General features: G+C 46.8%; 1 protein-coding gene across 1 annotated transcript in view; it reads right to left on the reverse strand.

Annotated features, from left to right (window-relative positions):
- Positions 1 to 21,554, reverse strand: part of SLC38A11 (solute carrier family 38 member 11) — a 64,354-nt gene that overhangs the window by 18,301 nt on the left and 24,499 nt on the right. Inside the window, exons 8-9 of the mRNA XM_075318845.1 lie at positions 11,273 to 11,343; positions 5,998 to 6,159 (exon numbers count right to left, since the gene is read on the reverse strand). Of these exons, the coding sequence (XP_075174960.1) occupies positions 5,998 to 6,159; positions 11,273 to 11,343 (233 nt within the window). The remainder of the gene's footprint in view (positions 1 to 5,997; positions 6,160 to 11,272; positions 11,344 to 21,554) is intronic.

The raw sequence follows: 21,554 nt of genomic DNA on the forward strand, positions 1-21,554 counted from the left end.
GAGTTGTAGCTCCCAGGCTGGAAGTGAAGCGTGCTCCGAGAGGGCCGGGACAGGCTGTAGTGAGGGCCAGAGGTAGCCGGAGCAGGGTAGTGGCCCCTCGGTACCTAGGGTGACCCGGATTACTACAGGGGAGTAGATTCCCCGTTCCCGGCTGAGGAGAAAGAGGAAGAGAGTGGAGAGAGAGGCACTTGGCTGCAGGGAAAGAACAGGAGCTGCTGCACCATGTGTGGGACACTAACACCCCCGTACCGAAGGCTGCGGACACCGGCAATTCCTAGTTTACCAGTGACTCCGTGTGAATTACTTGTGAGTACGCCCATGCCCTCGGGCACCGCATCGCAGCACTGCGCCCTTCTCCCTGCTTACCCCATCACCGGGCCCTGGGACAACCAACCCCCTACCCACAGAGGGGAGAAATAACATCTAGCTGCTCCATACCATCACTCCCGGGATCCCCGTCCAGAGCAGCGGTGGTGTTCCAACCTCACCACAACCGTGGGTGGCGTCACGGACAATTTCCCTTACCAAATCCCCTTTTACTGTGGAGCCTGGATCACAGACCGGGTCACGCCACCGTGATACCCACAGAAGTGACCCCGTGGCCCGGATCTGAGTACCCCTGGTCCCCGGGCGACACATTTGGCGTCACGAACAGGAGCGAACCCATCCAGTTACCTGGAGGAAGTGCGTCTTGTTCTGGACTGTCAGTGGTGCCCCGCTGCAAAAATTTTGAAAGTCGCCATCTTTGCCGCCATTTTGGGCGCGAAAATCTCCCGCGCAGCGCCTACTTCCCCAAGCGGTGGGCGCGAAAAAGAGGCTCCGCCCCCTGAGAACGCGGGCGGAAGTGAAGATCCGGAGGACCGGAAGCGAAAGGAAAACTTTAAAAGTTGCTAGAAGGACTGCTCCCGAGTACCAAGGGGGAGCAGGAGGAAGGAACCGCAGTTCATGTGACCAGGACTGTAAAGGCAGGGACGCCAGGACTTTGCCTAATTCCGTTCCTGGACAAGCAGTAGCCGCAACCCCGGTGACATCTTACCCGGCTCCGGCAGTCCGCCCAGCCGCCACGGTGATGACGTCGGCTCCGGCAGTCCACCCGGCCGCAACGGAGGTGGCACCCGATTGGAAGTCTGCCCCAGATGTGGCGCCAGCCGCTCCCAGGTACCCCGTCACGGCTGTGGAGCAGCCGGAGTGCACCTGCAAAGAGGAGGAGCAGGCCAGTGAGAGATGGAGCCCTCGGCAGTTAGCGAGGCCGGTTGTAGCTGGCGCCGAGGGCATCCAAGTGGGCCTGGCTTCTGAGCCGGAGGCAGAGCACGGAACCTGTGCCCCGTACTGGGAGTGGCGGAAGCGGCAGTGGTAGTGGAGCATGGACGGCTACCCACAAGTTAAAAAGTTGACTGTTTATGGACTGTCACCCCTGTTGAACGCCCTCAAGTTCAGGAGGAGGCCATCTGCTCCACAGGTGTGGGGTGGCAGAACAGTTTAAAGTTTTAGAAAACGTACCTCCCGATGTGGGAAGATGTATGATTGTAATGTGTTTATTTTCCCTTTTTCCAGTTTTAATAAATGTTGGTGCCCAGACGGCCCGAGGACGGGCCGTGTTTTACCAAGGGGGTGTGTGACGCCCTGGCAAAGCCAGGTTGTCACAGAAAGAGTTAATCCTCCTTGGTAATCTGATCTCACACCGGTGCAGCAGGACAAACCACATCCCCCAGGGTAAGAGAAAAGCAGAGCAGAGGGGAGGGGCTGGAGCAGAGTGTTTGGAGAGGCAGACAGAAGAGAAGTCTGGAGTTGTAGCTCCCAGGCTGGAAGTGAAGTGTGCTCCGAGAGGGCCGAGACAGGCTGTAGTGAGGAAGGGGCCAGAGGTAGCCGGAGCAGGGTAGTGGCCCCTCGGTACCTAGGGTGACCCGGATCACTACAGGGGAGTGGATTCCTTGTTCCCGGCTGAGGAGAAAGAGGAAGAGAGTGGAGAGAAAGGCACCTGGCTGCAGGGAAAGAACAGGAGCTGCTGCACCGTGTGTGGGACACTAACACCCCCGTACCGAAGGCTGCGGACATCGGCAATTCCTAGTTTACCAGTGACTCCGTGTGAATTACTTGTGAGTATGCCCGTGCCCTCGGGCACCGCACCGCAGCACTGCACCCTGCTCCCTGCTTACCCCATCACCGGGCCCCGGGACAACCAACCCCCTACCCACGGAGGGGAGAAATAACATCTAGCTGCTCCATACCATCACTCCCGGGATCCCCGTCTAGAGCAGCGGTGGTGTTCCAACCTCACCACAACCGTGGGTGGCGTCACAGACAATTTCCCTTACCAAATCCCCTTTTACTGTGGAGCCTGGATCACAGACTGGGTCACGCCACCGTGATGGCTCGAGGGTCCCCGGAGCCGGGGGTCTCGCGGACACGCCAAATAAAATGGGGGGACGTAGATGTAATGGCTAGGCCGTGTTAAGTTCATGATGCCACCCACGGTGTGTGGTGAGTTGGGACACCACCGCTGCTGTGATGGGGCACCCGGGGGAGATGTAGTGGCAGCTGGAGGTTAACCCCTCCGTGGGCAGGGATGGTTGCCCCGGGGCTCAGTGTCTGGTGCAGGATATAGCGACGGCAAGGGGGAGGTTTGATTACTCAGTCAATAAATCACACAAGTCTCTGGTAAACCAAGGTGCTGGTGGCTGGTGCCGTGGCCGGTTGCATTCGGGTCCCCCACCCGACTGTTTTGTGTAAGGTGGACTTCCTAGTCTGGAACTCAGGAGTCCGCTCCCGGCTGGATGTGGCCTAAGGACCCGTGCCCGCAGATGCTGGCCGTGGGATCTATGGGCCCTGGCTGGGACCTCTTATCCCTATCGGTGGGCTGTTGTCCTCTATGAGGGACTTTGGGTGGGACAGAACCTCTAGTCCTGGCCTCAATCGGTTAATTAACCAGGCCGCTTGTTTCTGGTCCTGGCTTCAGGGTCTGAGTACCCCCTTTGTGCTCCGGTTTCCGAGTCGGTTCCCCGTGACGGTACCGGCGGGCTACAACCCTGTCCCGGTCCACCTCGGTTCTGCTGAGCTGTCTTCCCGTCTCCTGCTGATGGAGACCACCGTCGGCCTCCTAGCCAAGGCACCAGGGCTGCAACCCTGGTACCGTTCAACTTGAACTTTCACTGCTGGAGCTACACTTAGCTCCAGCCCACACTTCTCTCCACTTGAACTCCTAAACTCTTTCTGCTTGTTTTCCCGCCCTGGGCTGTCTGGACCCCTGGGTGGGCGTGTCCAACTGCCTGGTCACGCCCACTGGTGTGTCTATCTTTCCCTAAGGGGGGTGACTAGGTTGGCTGTGTGTTTCCTAAGTGGGGGGATGGTGCTATGCGGAGGCCTATCTGTGACTACCTCGTTTTGCCAGGGGTCACACTAACAGACCTTCTATGGTATATGCCCACAGGGAAAATTTGCATCATTATTAACGGAGGCATAAGTTTGGAACAGAGGGGCACAGAAGAAAAAGAAAAACTTCCTAAATCAGTGGAAAAGTGATAATTGGATGAGGTACTCAGTATAAATTTAAAAAATCTAGCAAAAAATCGTCTTTATAAAAGCTTCTATTGTGTAGATCTTGCTGTTACATAATTGTTATAGTGTCCCCTGATGTCCTTTCAATTCCCTCTCTGAAAGTCCACCTAATGTGTCTAGTGCTGGTGAGAAGAAACCACTTGCTTTCTGTTGACTAGATTGTACTATAATTGCTCCGTCGTAGTCAAAAAGTAATACTGTTCCCGTCTTACACGGAACATGTGCCTTTGGGCCCTTCATCAACTTGGCCCATGGGTCTGTGGTTTCCGACACTCCCATAAGGAGTGACATTGCATTGGAGATCCTCATTCTCATCCATGGTGGGTGCCTTAGAGATCAGAGCCCTACCTAGCTTACTAAGTTTATAACCTACGTAATGGACAGTTAATGCCAGTGGACGTAAGTTGTTTTATTGGGTAAACCCTTTAAAGGATGAGTTCATGTGGCACCCCTGATGCCTCAGCTGCTATAGGGTACTGCATCTCAGTTAAGGTGCGGTACTTATCCTGGATCCAGAGAAGGTTGGTACCGGTTCCACTACACAAAAACTCATACACACAATCAGGTTGCCCTCCCCACTGGGGACCAGGCTAGGGTCGGGTCTTAAGGTAGTCACCAGACATGGGGGGCTGCCACCCACTAGTGACAAGGAACCGGGGAAGTAGCAGCCATCAGGGGAAGTTAGGAGCTGACACAACATTTAGGGGGTCTCCAGCAGGAGAGGACGAGAGCAGATGGGTTTACCGGTGGCTCTGGTGGGAAGCAGGAGTCAATACAGTCACCAACGGGAGAGCCTAATTTCTCCCTCAGGACCGGCGCAGAGCAGGGTGCAGAATCTTAGGGTGGAACAAACTTCAAGTTGGATTACAAGAATCTGCAGGACAGGGGAATTGTATGTCCCTCTGGTCACCAAAGTTCCTAGAGCACAGTGCCACATAAGGTCCGGAGTCGAGATCTAAGTCAGGCCCCACCGCGGACCTGCGTCACTTGCATACGGGATGAAAGTCAACACTTCAAGAACCGGGGTCCCCAAGTAGCTTCAGGCCATGGGGATCCATCTCTATAGGCACAAGCAGGAAGGGACCACTGACCACCGTACCGGGTCCAACCTCCAACGGATCCAGGATCGACTGGGGCCCATCACGGTGGTGACTGGTACTCTGAGGGTAGCACTGGAACAGTGACTAAGACACCTGGAACTGCAGCAGCTGACTCAGCCTCTTATTGCGGGCGCTGTCGCCTGCGCTTCCGCGCCAACGGCCATTACTCCCCTCATCATTCTCACCGGGGCCCGCTCTACCTGTGGGGAGTAGAACCTTCTTTGCTGCTAAAACCATCCGTCCCTGGCCACGTACTGCAGGTGGCGTCACATCCACTACTACTCTCATCCTCTCCATCCCCTCATCCCTCCCTTCTGTGGACACCTCGGGGTCACAAAACTGGGCAGGCCACCCGTGATATCCCCCGACCCTTCACCGGCCCATCAACGAGTATCCCCCCACCAGTCCCCGTGGGGTGCTCGATTCACATGTCCTCTAATCATCCGTTAGAACGGATCCTGCAGAGAACGCTTGGAAAAAAGTTCTGAAAACACAACTTTTCTGCCCTTTGTTAAATAACTGATTTCTGCTGGATCCGTTTTTAGAACATGAGAGTCTATGGAAAACAGACCCTTTAACTGATTGCTATTATCCCCGTCCGTTGTACTTGCAATTGTAATGGATTTGCTTTTTTCTTACAGGGTCCGTTACAAATGGAAGATAAATAGCAATCCGTTGACGGATCCATCCTCCATAGATTCCCATGTTACAAAAACAAATACGGAAGAAATCATTTTGCCAATGAATCTCTGTAGGATCCATTTTAACGGTTGAGTATAGGACATGTGCACTTAGCCTAAGGCCTCCATACGTCCATGCAAAACACTGATGTTTTGCATTGACTGTGTTGAAGGTGCGTATGGCCATCCGTGTGGTGTGATTTTGATACGACAAGGAGAGGAACATTCTATTCACCTGTCCCCGGTGCTGCTGTCTCCAGAGCTGCTGCTTCTGGGTCCACGGTGCAGTGAATATGCATGTGCATAATGAGCGGGCCCGGAAGCAAGTGAGTATAGAATTTTATTTCAAAGACGTGTTTTCTCCGATACGTGTCACACTGATGTCACATGGATCACATATCAGTGTTCAGGCCATGTGACATTAGTGGTTCCGGAGAAAATAAGACATGTCGCCGTGTGGAGCACACGGACACACGTATACTCCACATGGACACACGTCCATGTGAAAACACGGAGGTGTGTGCAGAACTATTGATTTTAATGGGTCTACATGTGTCCGTGTCTCCGGTATGTGTGAAAACGGACATCATGCGTACCTGAAACACAGATGTGTGAAGGAGGCCTAAGCTGTAAGCTGCGTTAAGACCGTTTCTATACATTACCTTGTGTAAATCCTGTAAAAGACACATATCCAAAAACTGAGTACTGGATACTGATGATTAATGAGATGATCATGGAGACATGGGTAATGTTGGACCAATTTCTGACGGTTCCTTTTTCAAGTGATCCATAAATTAAAAAACAAGCATGGTGGCACATGAACACTGAAAGAGAATGAGATAGAAAGTCACCGATTCATTCCACAGGTCAGAGTGCAGAATGTATAATATGCAAGGCTAAAACATAAAACAAATCTACAATAATAATTATTATTAGTAGTATGCATTTTTCCCCCAGATTAGCACCATTCTCATCCCTAGGCTATGTCTGGTTTTGTGACTCAGTCCCGTTGAAGTAAACAGAGCTGAGGTGCAATACGAAAACGTTGGTATGGTACACGTGGTTCTATTTTTCTTCTACAAAACTTTAAGAGGGAAATGCCATCCAAAATATTTTCCAGTATGTCATAGTTACGTGCGAGGAAGATGTTGGTCACATCTGGACTTTCAGACTGTCATTGATTTGCACAAAGAACTTACAATTTCTCTTTACATTGCTCGTGCCCAATTCTGTAGAATATCACTGATTTGATTAGATCCCTTAGAAAACCTCAGTAAATCTGTATGTATTTTACACTCAGTTCGTATGTGTGACGCCCTGGCAAAACCAGGTAGTCACAGATAGGCCCCCGCATAACACCTTCCCTCATTAGGAAACATACAGCCAACCAGAAACCCTAGTCACCCCCCCCTTAGGGAAAGACAGGCACACCAGTGAGCGTGACCAAACGGTTGGAACACGCCCACCCAGGGGTCCAGACAGCCCAGGGCAGGAAAACAAGTCAGTTAAGTCTGTAGTTCAGTTTGGAGAGGAGTGTGGGCTGGAGCTAGGGGTAGCTCCAGCAGTGACTTCCAAGTTGAACAGTACCAGGCTAGGAGGCAGACGATGGTCTCCATCAGCAGGAGATAGGAAGACGGCTCGGTGGAACCGAGGTGGATCGGGACAGGGTTGTAGCACGCCGGTACCGACACGGGGAACCGACCCGGAAACCGTAGCACAAAGGGGGGTATTCGGACCCTGAAGCCAGGACCAGAACCAACTGGGGCTGGTTAATTAACCGATTGAGGCCAGGACTAGAGGTCCTGTCCCACCCAAAGTCCCTCATAGAAGACAACAGCCCACCGATTAGGGATAAGAGGTCACCGCCAGGGCCCATAGATCCCACGGGCCAGCGTCTGCGGGCACGGCTCCTTAGGCCACATCCAGCCGGGAGCGGACTCCTGAGTTTCACACTAGGAAAGTCCATCTTACAAACAGCAGTGCAGGAAAAGGATAGAGACCACCAGCCGGGTGGGGGACCAGAACGCAACCGGCTGCGGCACCGGCCACCATCACCTTGGTTTACCAGAGACTTGTGTGTTTTACTAACTGTGAGTTCACCAGCACCCCCCTGCGGTCGCCATCCCCTGCACGCACTAACCGGGTCCCGGGGCCACCATCCTTGCCCACAGAGGGGTTAACAACTTGCTGCACAAAATCTCCCCCGGGTGCCCCGTAACAGCAACGATGGTGTCCCACCTCACCACGCACCGTAGGTGGCGTCACAAACTTAATACGGCCCAGCCCATACATATACGTCCCCCCATTTATTCGGCGTGTCCGCGAGACCCCCGGGTCTGGAGACCCTCAAGCCATCCCCCCTGAAGGCCCGGATCCGAGCAGCGCCTGCTGCTGGCACGGGGGCGGCACATATGTTTTTGGCATGGTGTTGCTGATGTCGTAGAGGACATACAGTACCACTGGCGAGTTTTTGAAAATTCCCCTAAATGTCCATCATTAATTATTTCTTCTTCACCTGCTGTCTAAGAGTGACCACCAAGGAAAAAGATTCCCTCAACATCAAATAGGATATGTTGATTTTTGTCCTCTTGAAACTTCAGGGGTCTGTTTCATTTATTCATTATATTTAACTTAAATTCATATATTGTGGGTTCATTAGGTATTAGGCCTCTTTCAAACGTCCGTGCAAAACACACACATTTTGCACGGTCCATGGTCTAGGTGCATATGTCTGCGTGTGTCCCCGTTTGTGTTCAGCGTGTGCTATCCGTGTGACATCCGCAAAGCACATGTGCAGCATGACTTTTTATACTCACCTGTCACTGGTGCTGCTGTCTCCGGCGCTGCTGCTGCTTCCGGGTCTGTGGTGCAGTGAATATTCATGAGCATAATGAGCAGGCCTGGAAGCAACAGCAGCACCGAAGACAGCAGCGCCGGAGACAGGTGAGTATAGAAAATCATTTTATGTCAAAGACACGTGTTTTCTCCAGTACAATTCACATGGATCACATCAGTGTGTGGTCCATGTGACATCAGCGCTGCCGGAGACAACCAGACATGGTGCTTTGTGGAGCACACAGACACACGTGTGCTTCACATGGTCACAGGGTCCATGTCAAAACATGGACTTGTGCACAGACGCATTGATTTTAATGGGTCTACGTGTGTCCATGTCTCTGTTATGTGTGGAAATGGACTTCACATGTACCGAAAACACGGACGTGTGAAAGAGGCCTGAAGGCCCCATCACACTCAGAGATAAGTCTTTGGCAGATCTGTGGTTGCAGTGAAATCATGGACATATTGTTCCATTTGTACACAGCCACAAACCTGGCACTGATTGTCCACAATTTCACTGCAACCACAGATCTGCCACAGATCTGCCACAGATTTATCTGTGTGTGTGACAGGGCCATTAGATATATTCTATTATATATGCAGTTTGTAGTGCTAAAATAACACTTTAAGTGAACCTCACTTAGGCTGGGGTCAAAAGACTATAAAAATTAGTCCAATTTTCATTCACAAAAATGGAATGATTTTGTCTTACTTGTCATCCATATGCAATCCATTTATTTTTTTTTTACAGTAGCAGTTAATAATGTACAAGTCCATTTACAGTTTTCTATCTTGCAGAATTGCAATGTATCCATAAAAATCGGATTCCATACTGCGGCATTTGACTTTTTTTTTCTCGCACCCTGTAGGCACTCCCTCACCATGGCAGCGTTTGGGGTAGGTACAAGCAAACAATTGCTTAGTGCAAAACAAAGGTTTATAAGGTGCATAAACCTTCATTAAACAAACAGGAAAACAGCGTTCTCATAACACAAAGGTAGAAAATATCAAAGCAAACAGTCCATACAATATTGCGGGCTCAGCCACACTGGTTAATGTCCAGCTCTCATTCCTTAAAAAGGAAAAGCACACTGGAGATCAGCAGACTTCCACACACAGACCCAAAATGAGACAATTGGTCTCCATTTTACCTGCCGTACCATACCCCAGGGGATATGTGAGCAGCCAGCATAACCCATCTCTCTGACTACTGTAAACCTGGCCCTAGTCATCCTTATTAACCCTCCCAGCATTATATGCACTGGAGCTAGCTTCCAGTCTTAGATCACAGAAGATAACCACCTCTATGGCACATATCTTCCCTCCATAATGTGTCTGGCTGCCATCTTATATATCCCCCTGCACAAAGCTGGGGAGCTTGACACCTTCCACTATAACAATGAACCCTCAACAGAGCGTCAGTATTGCCACAATTTACTAATTCTTCTTGCAGGAAGATAGTTTCCTGCTTTGGTACATTAATGGATGTTCCTTTTTGTACCCTTCTTGAGACAAGACAACACCTAACCTGACCTTTGACATCTCCTTTTGGACCACAAACTGTTTATTGAAGTCTAGTGCCACCAACATATGTTATTTACATAAGGCTAGGTTCAGTTCTTGGAAGGCTGTCTAATCTCCATTTCTGGAGACCACTTGGCCATAGCCAACTTTGTGCAATTAAGGAGGCCGGTCAAGGGTGTGGATACCTTAGCGAAGTTCAGGATGAAACAACAATAGTGCCTACAATGCCCAGGAATGTCCTAACTTGTTTTATCGGGAGTGGTTGTGGCCAGTTCAGGATGGCGTCCGCCTTATTAAGTTGGGGCTTGATTTCACCCTTGCCCAAGACATAGCCTAAGTTTTTGGTTTCTTCCATCCTGATGGCACATTTTTTCAGGTTGGTGAAAAAACTCGCCTTCCTTAAGGCATGGACCTTGCCTATATGTCTTGCCCAATCCTGGCTGAAGATCATGATGTCATCCAATTAGGCCGCTGCATGTTACTTGTGGGGAGCTAGGATTTTGTCCATGGCTCTCTGGAAGGTAGCTGGATCTCATTGCAGCCCAAATGGCATCCAGACATACTGGAGACACCCATCTGGTGTTAAATAGTCTGTCCTCCTGGTATATTTATAAAGGGGAATCTGCCAATAACCTTATGTGAGGTCCAGGGTCCTGATGTAGCAAGCTGGCCCTAGTCTCTCAATGAGGTCGTCGACAAGGGCTTCCTTGTCTCCGGGATGGTGCGGCTTCAATACAGCAGAGCGTCTCAGCCAAAATCGTCATCTGCTGTTGTTGGACCTGTTGCATCAACAGTTTATTTGTTTCCTGCTGGGCTTGCTGTTGCTGCTGCTGGATTTGCTGCTGAGATTGCTGTTGTTGTATGTTGTCCTGGACCAGCTGCTTTATTAGTTCCTCCAAGTTGTTTGTTCTCAGTCCTGTAGACACTTTTACCCAAGACATGCAGTTTCCCTATGGTAATCACACGTGCCTCTTAGTATTTGTGCCCGCATTCTCCACCAACTGTAGGGATTCACTCACTATGGCAGATCTTGAGGTACTGACAGTGCATAAACCTTCAGCCAGCAAACAGAAAAACAGCCTTCTTTTGATGCATAGGTAGAAAATATCAAACCAAATTGTCCAAACAACAGTACAGGTTTGCCCTCTTTGGTTAATTTCCAGTTCGAAAAACACTGTAAAGCTGCAGACCTCCATATACAGGCCCGAATGAGAAAACTGGTCTCCATTTTATCTGCCATACCATATCCCAGTGTTGGGATATCTGAGCAGCCATTCCCAACCATCTCTCTGACTACTCATAAACCTGGTCCTTGTCAGTCTTATTAACTCTCTTCCATGCTTACATCACAGAGGATAACCACCTCTGTGACACATATCTCCCCTCCATGATGTGTCCGGCTGCCATCTTACAAACCATAGACTGTGTTTTATTCCCACAGAGATTCTGTCAGTGAAAAAAATTGTTCATCTCCACTGCATTGATTCAAGTACTGTCCCTTTTTACCCCAGATAGCACTTGGACCAAAAACACGGTCATGTGAATCTGGCCTTAGAAACCCTTAGGAATATTTACCAAAAGACATGACTCCAACTGCTTGCACTGCATTCCACTTTGCAAACACCCAGGCTCCTTCAGTACGTGGTCTATAATAAAAGCAAAAGCATTAAGTTATTACAGTGATGGCATAAAATATAAACCATACTACCTTTTATTTTGGATAGAATATTTATTTTTTTGTTTATAATATAATTCTAAAATACCATTTGTAGATTCAAGACAAGCTGCGGAGCTCAGCAGAGAAATGATGCGGAAGGACCTGTGGTAATCCGCAGAAGAGAAGTGGTTGTGTAGGACCTGTGCTGATGTTACAATCATGTGACTGTAATGGGCGGAGCTCAGCAGAGAAGTGCTGGTGAAGGACCTGTGGTGTAATCTATTACAATACTGGGGGTGTGACTAAGTGCAAAAAAGAATCATGCCTGAACTTGAGTGACAGTGACTGATCCCAGCAAAAGCTCCGCCTCTATGACTGAAACCTAACATATTTACTGCATTAACCTAAGCACATGAAGTTTTTTTTTTAAGATAAATACGTGGATTTTTTTTCTTTTAAACCATAATAGTGATTCACATTCTATAAGTTAAAACACATTGGGGGCGGTTTAAAATAAAAAAAAAATAATGGCAGGTTCCCTTTAAGTTAATGGACTCACTATCATTTCTCACCAGAAGATAGCGATGTTTGCTTGCAGACACTGTGAGGTATTAACTAAGTTCATCTTCTGCTTCGTCAACTTCAGAGGTCTTAAACACGTGGCCCGCGATCCTCAGGCCGCAGCCGTTTGAGTTTTATTTCAGATGAATGTGTAGCCGGCGCTGCGTAGAGTTAAGCTCTTCCGGCACAAGTATTCAAATGATAGCCGCCGGCCAATCAGCTCGTATGACGTCTCTACTTGCCTCTGATTGGCTGGGGGCTGCCATTGTAATAGTTGTGCATAGAGAGCTTAACTGTGCAGCCCTGGTTAAAGCCCTGACTGTGGCGGCCCCTGCTTTGCCTGCGATTGTTACCGCGTACACGGGACTGCAGGCCGCAAGAAGCAGGGAAGAGAATGCCAAGGGAAAGGAGGACAGGTGAGATGAATGTTTGTTTGTTTGTGTGTGTGTGTGTAGAATGGCATAATAGGGGACCAGGATTGGACACTGCTATAAGAAGAGGATCAGTAAAGGGGACATTACTACAAGAAGAGGACCTGCATGGGCACATTAGTAAAAGGGACAGACAAGGGTAGGGTGCATTACTATAGGATGAGCACATTACTAGAAGAAGACAAAGATGGGGTATATTACTACAGGATGGGCACATTATTACAGGATGGGGCACATTGCTACAAATAATTCATAATAAAGCATGATGTTTTTTACCATCAAATACTGTAATATATATATATATATATTATATATATAATATGCAATAAATGAGTGCAAAAAGTTCAAAAACAATGATCCGAAGGTGTTTAGAAAAAAAAAATATGGTAATAATAAAAATGTCAAATTGTCCTGAAAAGAATGCAGCCCTCCAAATTATTTTTTTCTATGTGCGGCCCTTATACCCAGCCGAGTTTGAGACCCTTCTGTCTGTCCCCCACTTCTTCATCATATACATATACAGCTTTTTTTTTTTATAAGAAAGCATGGCGTGGCACAGGTATTCGTTACTTATGTCACCCATGATCTTCCATGTGCAGAAATTCTGTAGAATAGTGCGGAAGACTCAGCTATTCCGTTGGGTTAAAAAAAAACCCAACATAGCTATATTGAGGTATAACAGCCTGATGGATGCCAAAAGGACACATTTTTGGAATCTGTTAGGTGAACACTAGAAATGCATTATTTGCAGTATTTATACAGTGTATAAATATTCACACTTTTTGCAAACTTTTATCTAAAAATAAAAATATAAAAAAACAAAAGAGAGCCTAAAAGAAAATCATTCCTTATCATCCATTTCCTAGAATTTCCCACTCACAGCCCACTTAAACAAAACATTCTGCGCTTTGATTCCCAAGCTCTAGTTTTCAGGGCCGTTTTTTCCCACAGTAAGCAGCTATTTGCTTTTACCACAACTGTTTACAGAGCTATTCTATCAGCTGACTGCATCGGATACAAAACCCCACAAATCAAAGAGAATTCTCGGATATGGAAAAGCTTAGAACTTTTTTTTTTATAAATAATAAGTAACTGTTTTTTTAAAGGGCCAGTAGCAGTAATTGTTAATATTGATTTTGCTTTATGATATCGACTGTTATTTATATTATTTGTTACCATTTTGTATAATAAATGGATGTTATGATTAGACCTTATCTTGAAAAGATGGAAAAAAATCCAGCCATCAGTGTGATTCACCGGAAGTTCTGCTACGGTTGAGTCAATAGATGCTGATCCTTCCTGATTCCTTATATTTGCCACCAATGTGACAATCGCTATCATTCTAAATGTAGCAATTTAGTCCCAAAGTCTTTGGTTTCTGCAGAGTTACCACCACTTTTAGACATTATGCCTTGGTGGCATCTAAGGGGTACTTTGCACGTTGCGACATCGCTACTGTGATATCGTCAGGGCCAAATCAAAAGTGACGTACATCTGGCGCCGGTAACGACGTCGCAACGTGTAAAGCCTAGGAGAGTAGATGAACGAGCGTTAAACAGTCAAAAATCGGTGATCTGTGTCATGTCAGTCATTTTCATAAGGAAGGAGGTGGGCAGGATGTTTACGTCCCGCTCATCTCCACCCCTCCGCTTCTATTGGCCGCCTGCCGTGTGATGTCGCTGTGACGTCGCACGACCTGCCCCCTTAGGAAGGAGGCGGGTAGCCGGCCAGAGCGACGTCGCAGGGCAGGTAAGTGCATGTGAAGCTGCCGTAGTGATAATGTTTGCTACGGCAGCTATCATAAGAGATCGCATCTGCGACGGGGGCGGGGACTATTGCGCCCGGTATCGCTACAATCGGCTAGCGATGTTGCAGCGTGCAAAGTACACCTAAGATCATCAACTAAATGTGCAATGGGACCACAAGCCACTAGAAGCAGAATCGCACAGCTGCATTTTATCATTAGGGACTAGAAGTCCAATGCCTAGGGCGGCGCCATCCAGGAGGCGGCTACAGCTTTGAATAACAAAGATAAGTTTCTCCGCATCAGCATATGAGAAAATCAGTCCAAGAAACAACCCACGACCACCCCTAGTCTTAGGTAACTATTTCTATAGAGAGGCATTGTGTTTTGGCGCTATTATCACTGTGCTTAAGATATTTAGTCCTCTGCCACCAACAGTTTGTGGAATATCATTGATTTGTAAAATCTAGCACTATTTTAATAGCTGCTAACAAAGACACGGATTGTACCTTTATTTTATGTGAATCCCATTACTATTTGTATGTACAGGCGAGACAATACAAAAGTCATTATTTGCATGTACAGTCCTGGTAGCCGAGGCTATAAGTGATCCATCTGATTGTGTTCTGAGAGAAGAGGACAGGCTGTGTAAAAATAAACCCAATTATCATGTATATAGTCAGGCAGGCAAGCAAGGGTGGAACTACAGTAAGTTCTGGCGTTGTAGGTGCAGTCGGACCTTGGAGCCTACGGTGTCCCAGCAGATCCCTTTGATCCATAGAAAAAGGCCAGTACTATTAAAAATCTGTTATACTTGCTAGAGATTTAGCTTTGGGTCGCAAAAGCTTCAAGAATGGGTGCAAACTCTGTGCTGACAGGTTCTTTTTAACTAGGCACCCACTTTTATTATATAAATAATGCTGTAATTGAGTTTTACTAATGATTAAATTGATACTTTTGGTGAAGAACTCCACTTTGTGTTTCTTCTTTAAACCCCATTTGAAGGTTTCTACTTATTAGATTTCAGTGCACAGGGGCTGGACTATACACTGGGTCTTCTCCTCCCTGTCTGTGATACCTCAGCCCCTCTGTCTAGCTCCGATATGTGAAAGACCTGCCTCCTTTGCTTGAAATATCAGCAGTGACCTGTCATTCAAAGACTTGATGCAAGCGGAGGGGCGGGGGGGATCAAAGACAGGGAGTGGTAGGCCCATTGTATTTGAAGTTTTCTACTATTAGATTTTGCTACACAGGGGCGAGACTATACACTCTGCCCCTTGAACCTACATCCTCATTGTTGCGGGCCATATCTGGGCTATAGGATGAGGACCGGAGGGAGTTGATTATCGCTACTCTGGAGACGCTGGGTCCGTGTTATATTTGGGGAATCCCTTGAGGAAGGTCCCTCTTCTGGTGGACACCGAGGCCTATGAGATAAGTGGTTAAAGCCTTGGTTCTAACCAGGCCTTGTGTGGTTGGAGTCTGTATTTACAAGTGTATGCATTTGCATGTGTGCTTAATCCCTGCCACCTGGTAACAGTCAGGTTATTTGTATTACACGGTTAGAGGCTTATTGAATTATAACGTACAGCCCCACCGTTTGTTCTTAATACAGACTCTAGCATTACTTTGATTCTATCGTTGCTTCTTTGGGTCCACCTACATTCATTAACCTCTTTGTTCTATGAACTATTTTTCCTTCCACTCCTGAAGAACCTCAGACTGATGAGGGGAAACGCGTCGGGTGGTTTCGTTTAGGGACCACTGGAGTTTATTGAGTGGGCTCTGGGTCATTGTGCCCGTATATGTTTCCAATTAATTACATTGGACATAGGTTATTGATATTATCTATATTTGATCTTAAAAATTGGTTCATTTGAATGTGTGAATCCTTCACAGTACCATCACCTCACGGCTCCTAGGGCCAGTATAGGGCCAGGAGGGAGAGTCGACGTAGAGCGGGGGCGCCAACTGCGCAGGCTCTTAGGGCGTCAACCTCCGCGGCAAGGAAGGGGTGAATATAGGGCATTGTGAGGGTCAGATTCCCTCCCCCCCCCCCTTGTGGCTTTTTTAACATTGACACTTATTGTATTTTCTAAGGATTTTTTGATTTGGTTTTGGAAGATTCCCTTCCCTTTTAATCGGATTATATTAAAATTGAATCTTAGGAGTTTTTTCTTTTGTTTTTCTATGATTGCACTTCTAATTATTGATTTATGAATACTATACTATTAGATTTTGCTACACAGTGGCGAGACTATACACTTTTTTTTTCCTCCCTGTCTGCATTGCAGCTGACGATGGCCACTTTGAGCATCAAAGTTAAATGAGCGCCATATGCGTGACCAGCATTCAATGTTTTGGGGGATCAGGAGTTTCATATCATAGCATTTCTGTATGCAAGGTGTCGATTTGTATTGAATTGATGATGCACTGCAACTTTGTAATTCACTTTTTTTCTCTATCTCGTTCTGTTTTCGAGATAAAAATGCTAACTCCGCTGTTTTCCACCAGGTGGCGCTATAGGTGGTTTCATTGCGTAGCGCATGACTACTTTACTATACCTAGACACCACTTCTATGCCTATAGCTGCCGCCGTTCTCAAGTTAATGGCGGTGGACAGGATATGGGTGGACACACTGTAAGGCTATGTGTCCACGCTGCGGATTTCGCGCGGATTTTGCCGCGGATTTGCCGCGGATTTTCCGAAAATCTGCAGCAGCGGCACTTCCAAGCCATTTCAATGGCATTTTGGAAATGCTGTGTCCATGCTGCGGATTTTTTCGCGGCGGATTTTGATCCGTAAAAATCTGCAGCATGTCAATTATTCTTGCGGATTTTGGTGCGGATTTTGGGTATAGAATGGGGGAAAAAAAAAAAATCCGCATCAAAATCCGCGGCAAAATCGCGGTAATCCGCGGTAAATCCGCAGCAAAAATAAGGTGCGGATTTGCCGCGAAAGTCACGGATTTTCATGCAGAAAAATTCCGCAGGTACATTCTACCGTGGACACATAGCCTTAGAATAGCCTGTGACTGCAGCACCAACACATTATTTGGGAAATTTAGGTGCCTATGAGGATCTAAGGGTGTGAGTTGTACTAATCACCTAGGCAGGTTAACGATGCAATTATTTTTATTCTTCCGTCCATGGAGCCCCCATCCTCTTGTCAGTGTCCTAAGTACCCCAACCCCCCCCAGATTTGAGCCACACAATGCTAACCATGCATTGGAGGATGTACTTTCCTGAGGTCAAGCCCCTCACCTGCGACTGCATGTGAGACCCTCTGTGGTGACAGCTCCACTGGGTCAACAGTCCCCATCCACATAATAGGACTAGAGGCTAGGAGAACAATGAGTTAATTGAGGCCTCTGTGATACTAAAGAGAGCAATGAAATGATTGCTTTAGTCTAATTAGTAATCTCATACAGACAACCCCCCCCAGAAAAAACAAAACAAAAAATGAGTCGGAGCATGAGTTGGTATACATGCAATTTATGAGCGCATATTCACACTAGCCATAAAGATAAAGAAAACCCAGGATGAAATAATATGGACGTACACCCTGCTGTAACTAAATAAATCCATCGTGCATATAAATAAACATAATTACCAATCTCATGCCTGGCCTTTTAATACCTTAAACTGACAAGCAAGAAAATATCTAGTAAAACACAACAAAGAGAACAACAATGAGATCAACTTAACCTGCGCTCTGTACTGGAAAAGTCAGCACCCCTTAGAGCCGTGCACTTTGCTCTACAGGTATTGGTCCACTAGTCTGTAGTATACAGCCAGCTCCTCACAGTGGCTATGTGAGGGCTCACACTGTATATAGAGGGGCTATGTGGGGGCTCACACTGTATATAGAGGGGCTATGTGGGGGCTCACACTGTATATAGAGGGGCTATGTGGGGGCTCACACTGTATATAGAGATATAGAGGGGCTATGTGGGGGCTCACACTGTATATAGAGGGGCTATGTGGGGGCTCACACTGTATATAGAGATATAGAGGAGCTATGTGGGGGTCACACTGTATATAGAGTATAGAGAGGTTATGTGGGGCTCACACTGTATGTAGAGGGGCTATGTGGGGGCTCACACTGTATATAGAGGGGCTATGTGGGGGTCACACTGTATATAGAGTATAGAGAGGTTATGTGGGGCTCACACTGTATGTAGAGGGGCTATGTGGGGGCTCACACTGTATATAGAGGGGCTATGTGGGGGCTCACACTGTATATAGAGATATAGAGGGGCTATGTGGGGGTCACACTGTATGTAGAGTATAGAGGGGTTATGTGGGGCTCACACTGTATATAGAAGGGCTATGTGGGGCTCACACTGTATATAGAGAGGCTATACCCCCACATACTCTTTTTATACAGTGTGAGTCCCCACTTAACTCCTCTATATACAATGTAAGCCCCCACATAGCCCCTCTACATACAATGTGAGCAATGTGGGGGCTCATACTGTATACAGGGGGGCTGTGTGTGGGCTCAAACAGTATAGAGGGGATAAATAATGTAGCTCACACTGTATATAGAGGAACTATGTGGGTCTCACACTGTATATAGAGAGGATATTCCCCCACATACCCTCTCTTTATACAGTGTGAGCCCCCACATAGCCCCTCTGTATACAATGTGAGCCCTCACATAGCCTCTCTACATACAATGTGAGCTATGTGGGGGCTTATACTGTATACAGGGGGCTGTGTGTGGGCTCCAACAGTATAGACGGGAAATGTGGGGGCTCATGCTATATATAGGGGGATGTCAGAATACTTAATTCTGCTTAATATTAAGTGATACAATTAATGTTATTATAAAATAATAATTATAATATATTAATAAAAAAAATTGAGCAGAATCAATTTCAGCCTGTTGGTTTGGCCTCCACACCAATCATGGTGTCTCATGTGGCCCCTCGGGAAACTTAATTGCCCACCCCGGCACTAGCGGCTCCTGGCAGCATTTTATTTTCTTCTCCTTATTGAAGTGTTATGCACTCTTAGGCGACACTATATGTATATGCGGGAGTCGGAAACAAAAGTTATAAGTGTAATTCATGTTTTGCCAGTACCCATGTAAAGTGTTTAGGCTGGGCTTACCATCGCTGCCAAAAACATCACCGCACTCTTTTTTAGGGTTTGGGCGCAGGCTGTCACCAGTGCTACCTTTTTATAACTATCTTTAGCACCTAAGACGTGGCCGTTCCTTAAAAAAATACTATATAAATAAATGTATAATTTACACAAATATAAAATGTATGTCCTTCTTAGTCCAGGGGATAAATTACTATAAAGTGAGTTAAGCATTTTCCGTGTATTTTCTACATGTTCCTATTGAGAAAAAAAAAGTCATAATTGTAGCTAAAAAGCAAAAACTCATAAAAAAATAAAAAACCCTTTTTTTTTTTTTGCCCATTTCACGGCATCCGTGACTTTCAAAGCACAAAGTAATCTGTGGAAACAAGTGGGGTTTGTTTTCGGTGGAGAAGTCTTAGAAGAAAAGCCGTAAGTTTGCTGCCCCTTTGTGGTGACTGTTGGGAACAACATGTAAAACTACAAGTTTCATTTTAATAATGATTTATATTTGTATTCTATTCTTTGGGTTTTTTCTGTAATTGAACTATTTTTTTTTCTTTCAACCAGAGCCATTGTAAAATAAGTACACCCTAACATTCTCAGTCCACATTCAAATATACGGATTATTTTTATTGTCTGCCTGCCTTGACTTATAAAGGGGAGTTTTGGCCAAATGACCCCCATCTATGATGCCCATATAGACTAATAGGGCACACTATAAGGAGCTATCCTATTGGTACAACCCATTTAAAGGAAACATCTCAACGTTTTGTGCTTAGCACACATCTAGAGGTTTTCATTATCTTTCATTTAGCAATTAAACGGAATCTGTCACCAGGTTTTGCTCCCCCATCTGAGAGCATATTATAGAGACGGAGACCCTGATTCCAGCGATGTGTCACTTACTGAGCTGTTTGCTGTCATTTTGATAAAATTACTGTTTTCTCTGCTGCAGATCTAGCTATGCTGGACTACCTGCAGCACGCCAAGTAGTCCTGTAATGATAATCTACAGCTGATTAAACATTGATTTTATCAAAACTACACTAAGCAGCCCAGTAAGTAAAACACCTCTGGAATCAGGATCTCTGCCCCTACGTTATGCTGCTCTCAGATTAGGTGGCAAAACCTGGTGACACATTCCCTTTAAAGCGTTGGTCTGATCAAGAAATATTGTTAATTGATAACAATATGTGAAATGGAAGGGTCGTCAAAATGACATCAGCTGTTTTATGCTCCAGTGGTGGCCAGATGTAAGGGCATTGAATGAAGTTGCACTGCATAGCCCCATTCAATGTGTAGCAGCCGCTGCTGAGTCCTGAAGAAGAGCTTATATCCTCTTGGATAGGAGCTGTTCCTAAATGCTGTAGTACAGTGCCCTGATGCGGCCGCTCTGCTACATATTGAATGGAGCCAAGCACTGCAGTGTAACTACTTTCCATCTGGACGTCAGTGCTTATAACAGCTGATTGGTAGTAGAGCCAGGCGTCTGACTCCACTGATTTTAATGATGATGACCTATCATAAGGATATGTGTCACGATTGACAGACAGTCCTGTGGTGTCCGGCTGTAGAGGATCACAGCGTTTGGCAACACAAACTGCTCCCTGACATTCTATTATTCCTGCTGTGGTGTAAATGGAATCCTATGTATCCTCTCTGCTTGGGGTTAATCCCTTTCCTTTTAGGACCCTGTAGATATCCTCATCTTTCAGTTGCTTATCATCATAGCTTCCCCTTGTGTCCTTAAATACTACCATTTTCCCTGGGTGTTTGCTGCTGATAGAGTTATATTGCTATTCAGGTCTTGGATGCAAGCAGTCAGCTTGTATTCACCTGAAGATACATTGTTGTTTGTTGCTATTTCTCTCCCGGAGCCTTGGAAATAAGTTATTCATTCATGCCCCCTGTTTGTGCTCCCTGTGTCTTTTTTAGGGCTTAGTGGTGTTGACTAAGCTCTCATCCCATTTGTTCCTTACCTAGGGCCTAGATCAGGGTCAGCCAAGGCCAGGTATCCTGCTTGTCGCATAGGTGTGGAACCTATCTAGGGTGGTCAGGGGAACCAGGGGCCAGCAAAAAATTTGGTCAGGGGGCACTATCTCCCCTCTCTTCCCTGCCCTGTGACCGTACACGTGGTACTTCCCCATACCTAGCATGACAATAGGTTATCAATATTATTTAAATGGCCAACCTCATACCTCCCAACAGGCCTGGATCTAGCAGGACAGTTCTAAATTTGAAGGGGGGGGGAGGGTATCTCACTGTCCCGGGAGGTTGGGGTTATGTCCTGATGTCCACTGCATCTGTGTCCTTAGAATCCAGACAGAGTTGAACACAACGGTGGAGCAGGGAGCCGTTAGATCCATGCTAC

The sequence above is a fragment of the Anomaloglossus baeobatrachus genome, chromosome 7 (genome assembly GCF_048569485.1).
Source record: "Anomaloglossus baeobatrachus isolate aAnoBae1 chromosome 7, aAnoBae1.hap1, whole genome shotgun sequence".
Lineage (NCBI taxonomy): Eukaryota > Metazoa > Chordata > Amphibia > Anura > Aromobatidae > Anomaloglossus > Anomaloglossus baeobatrachus.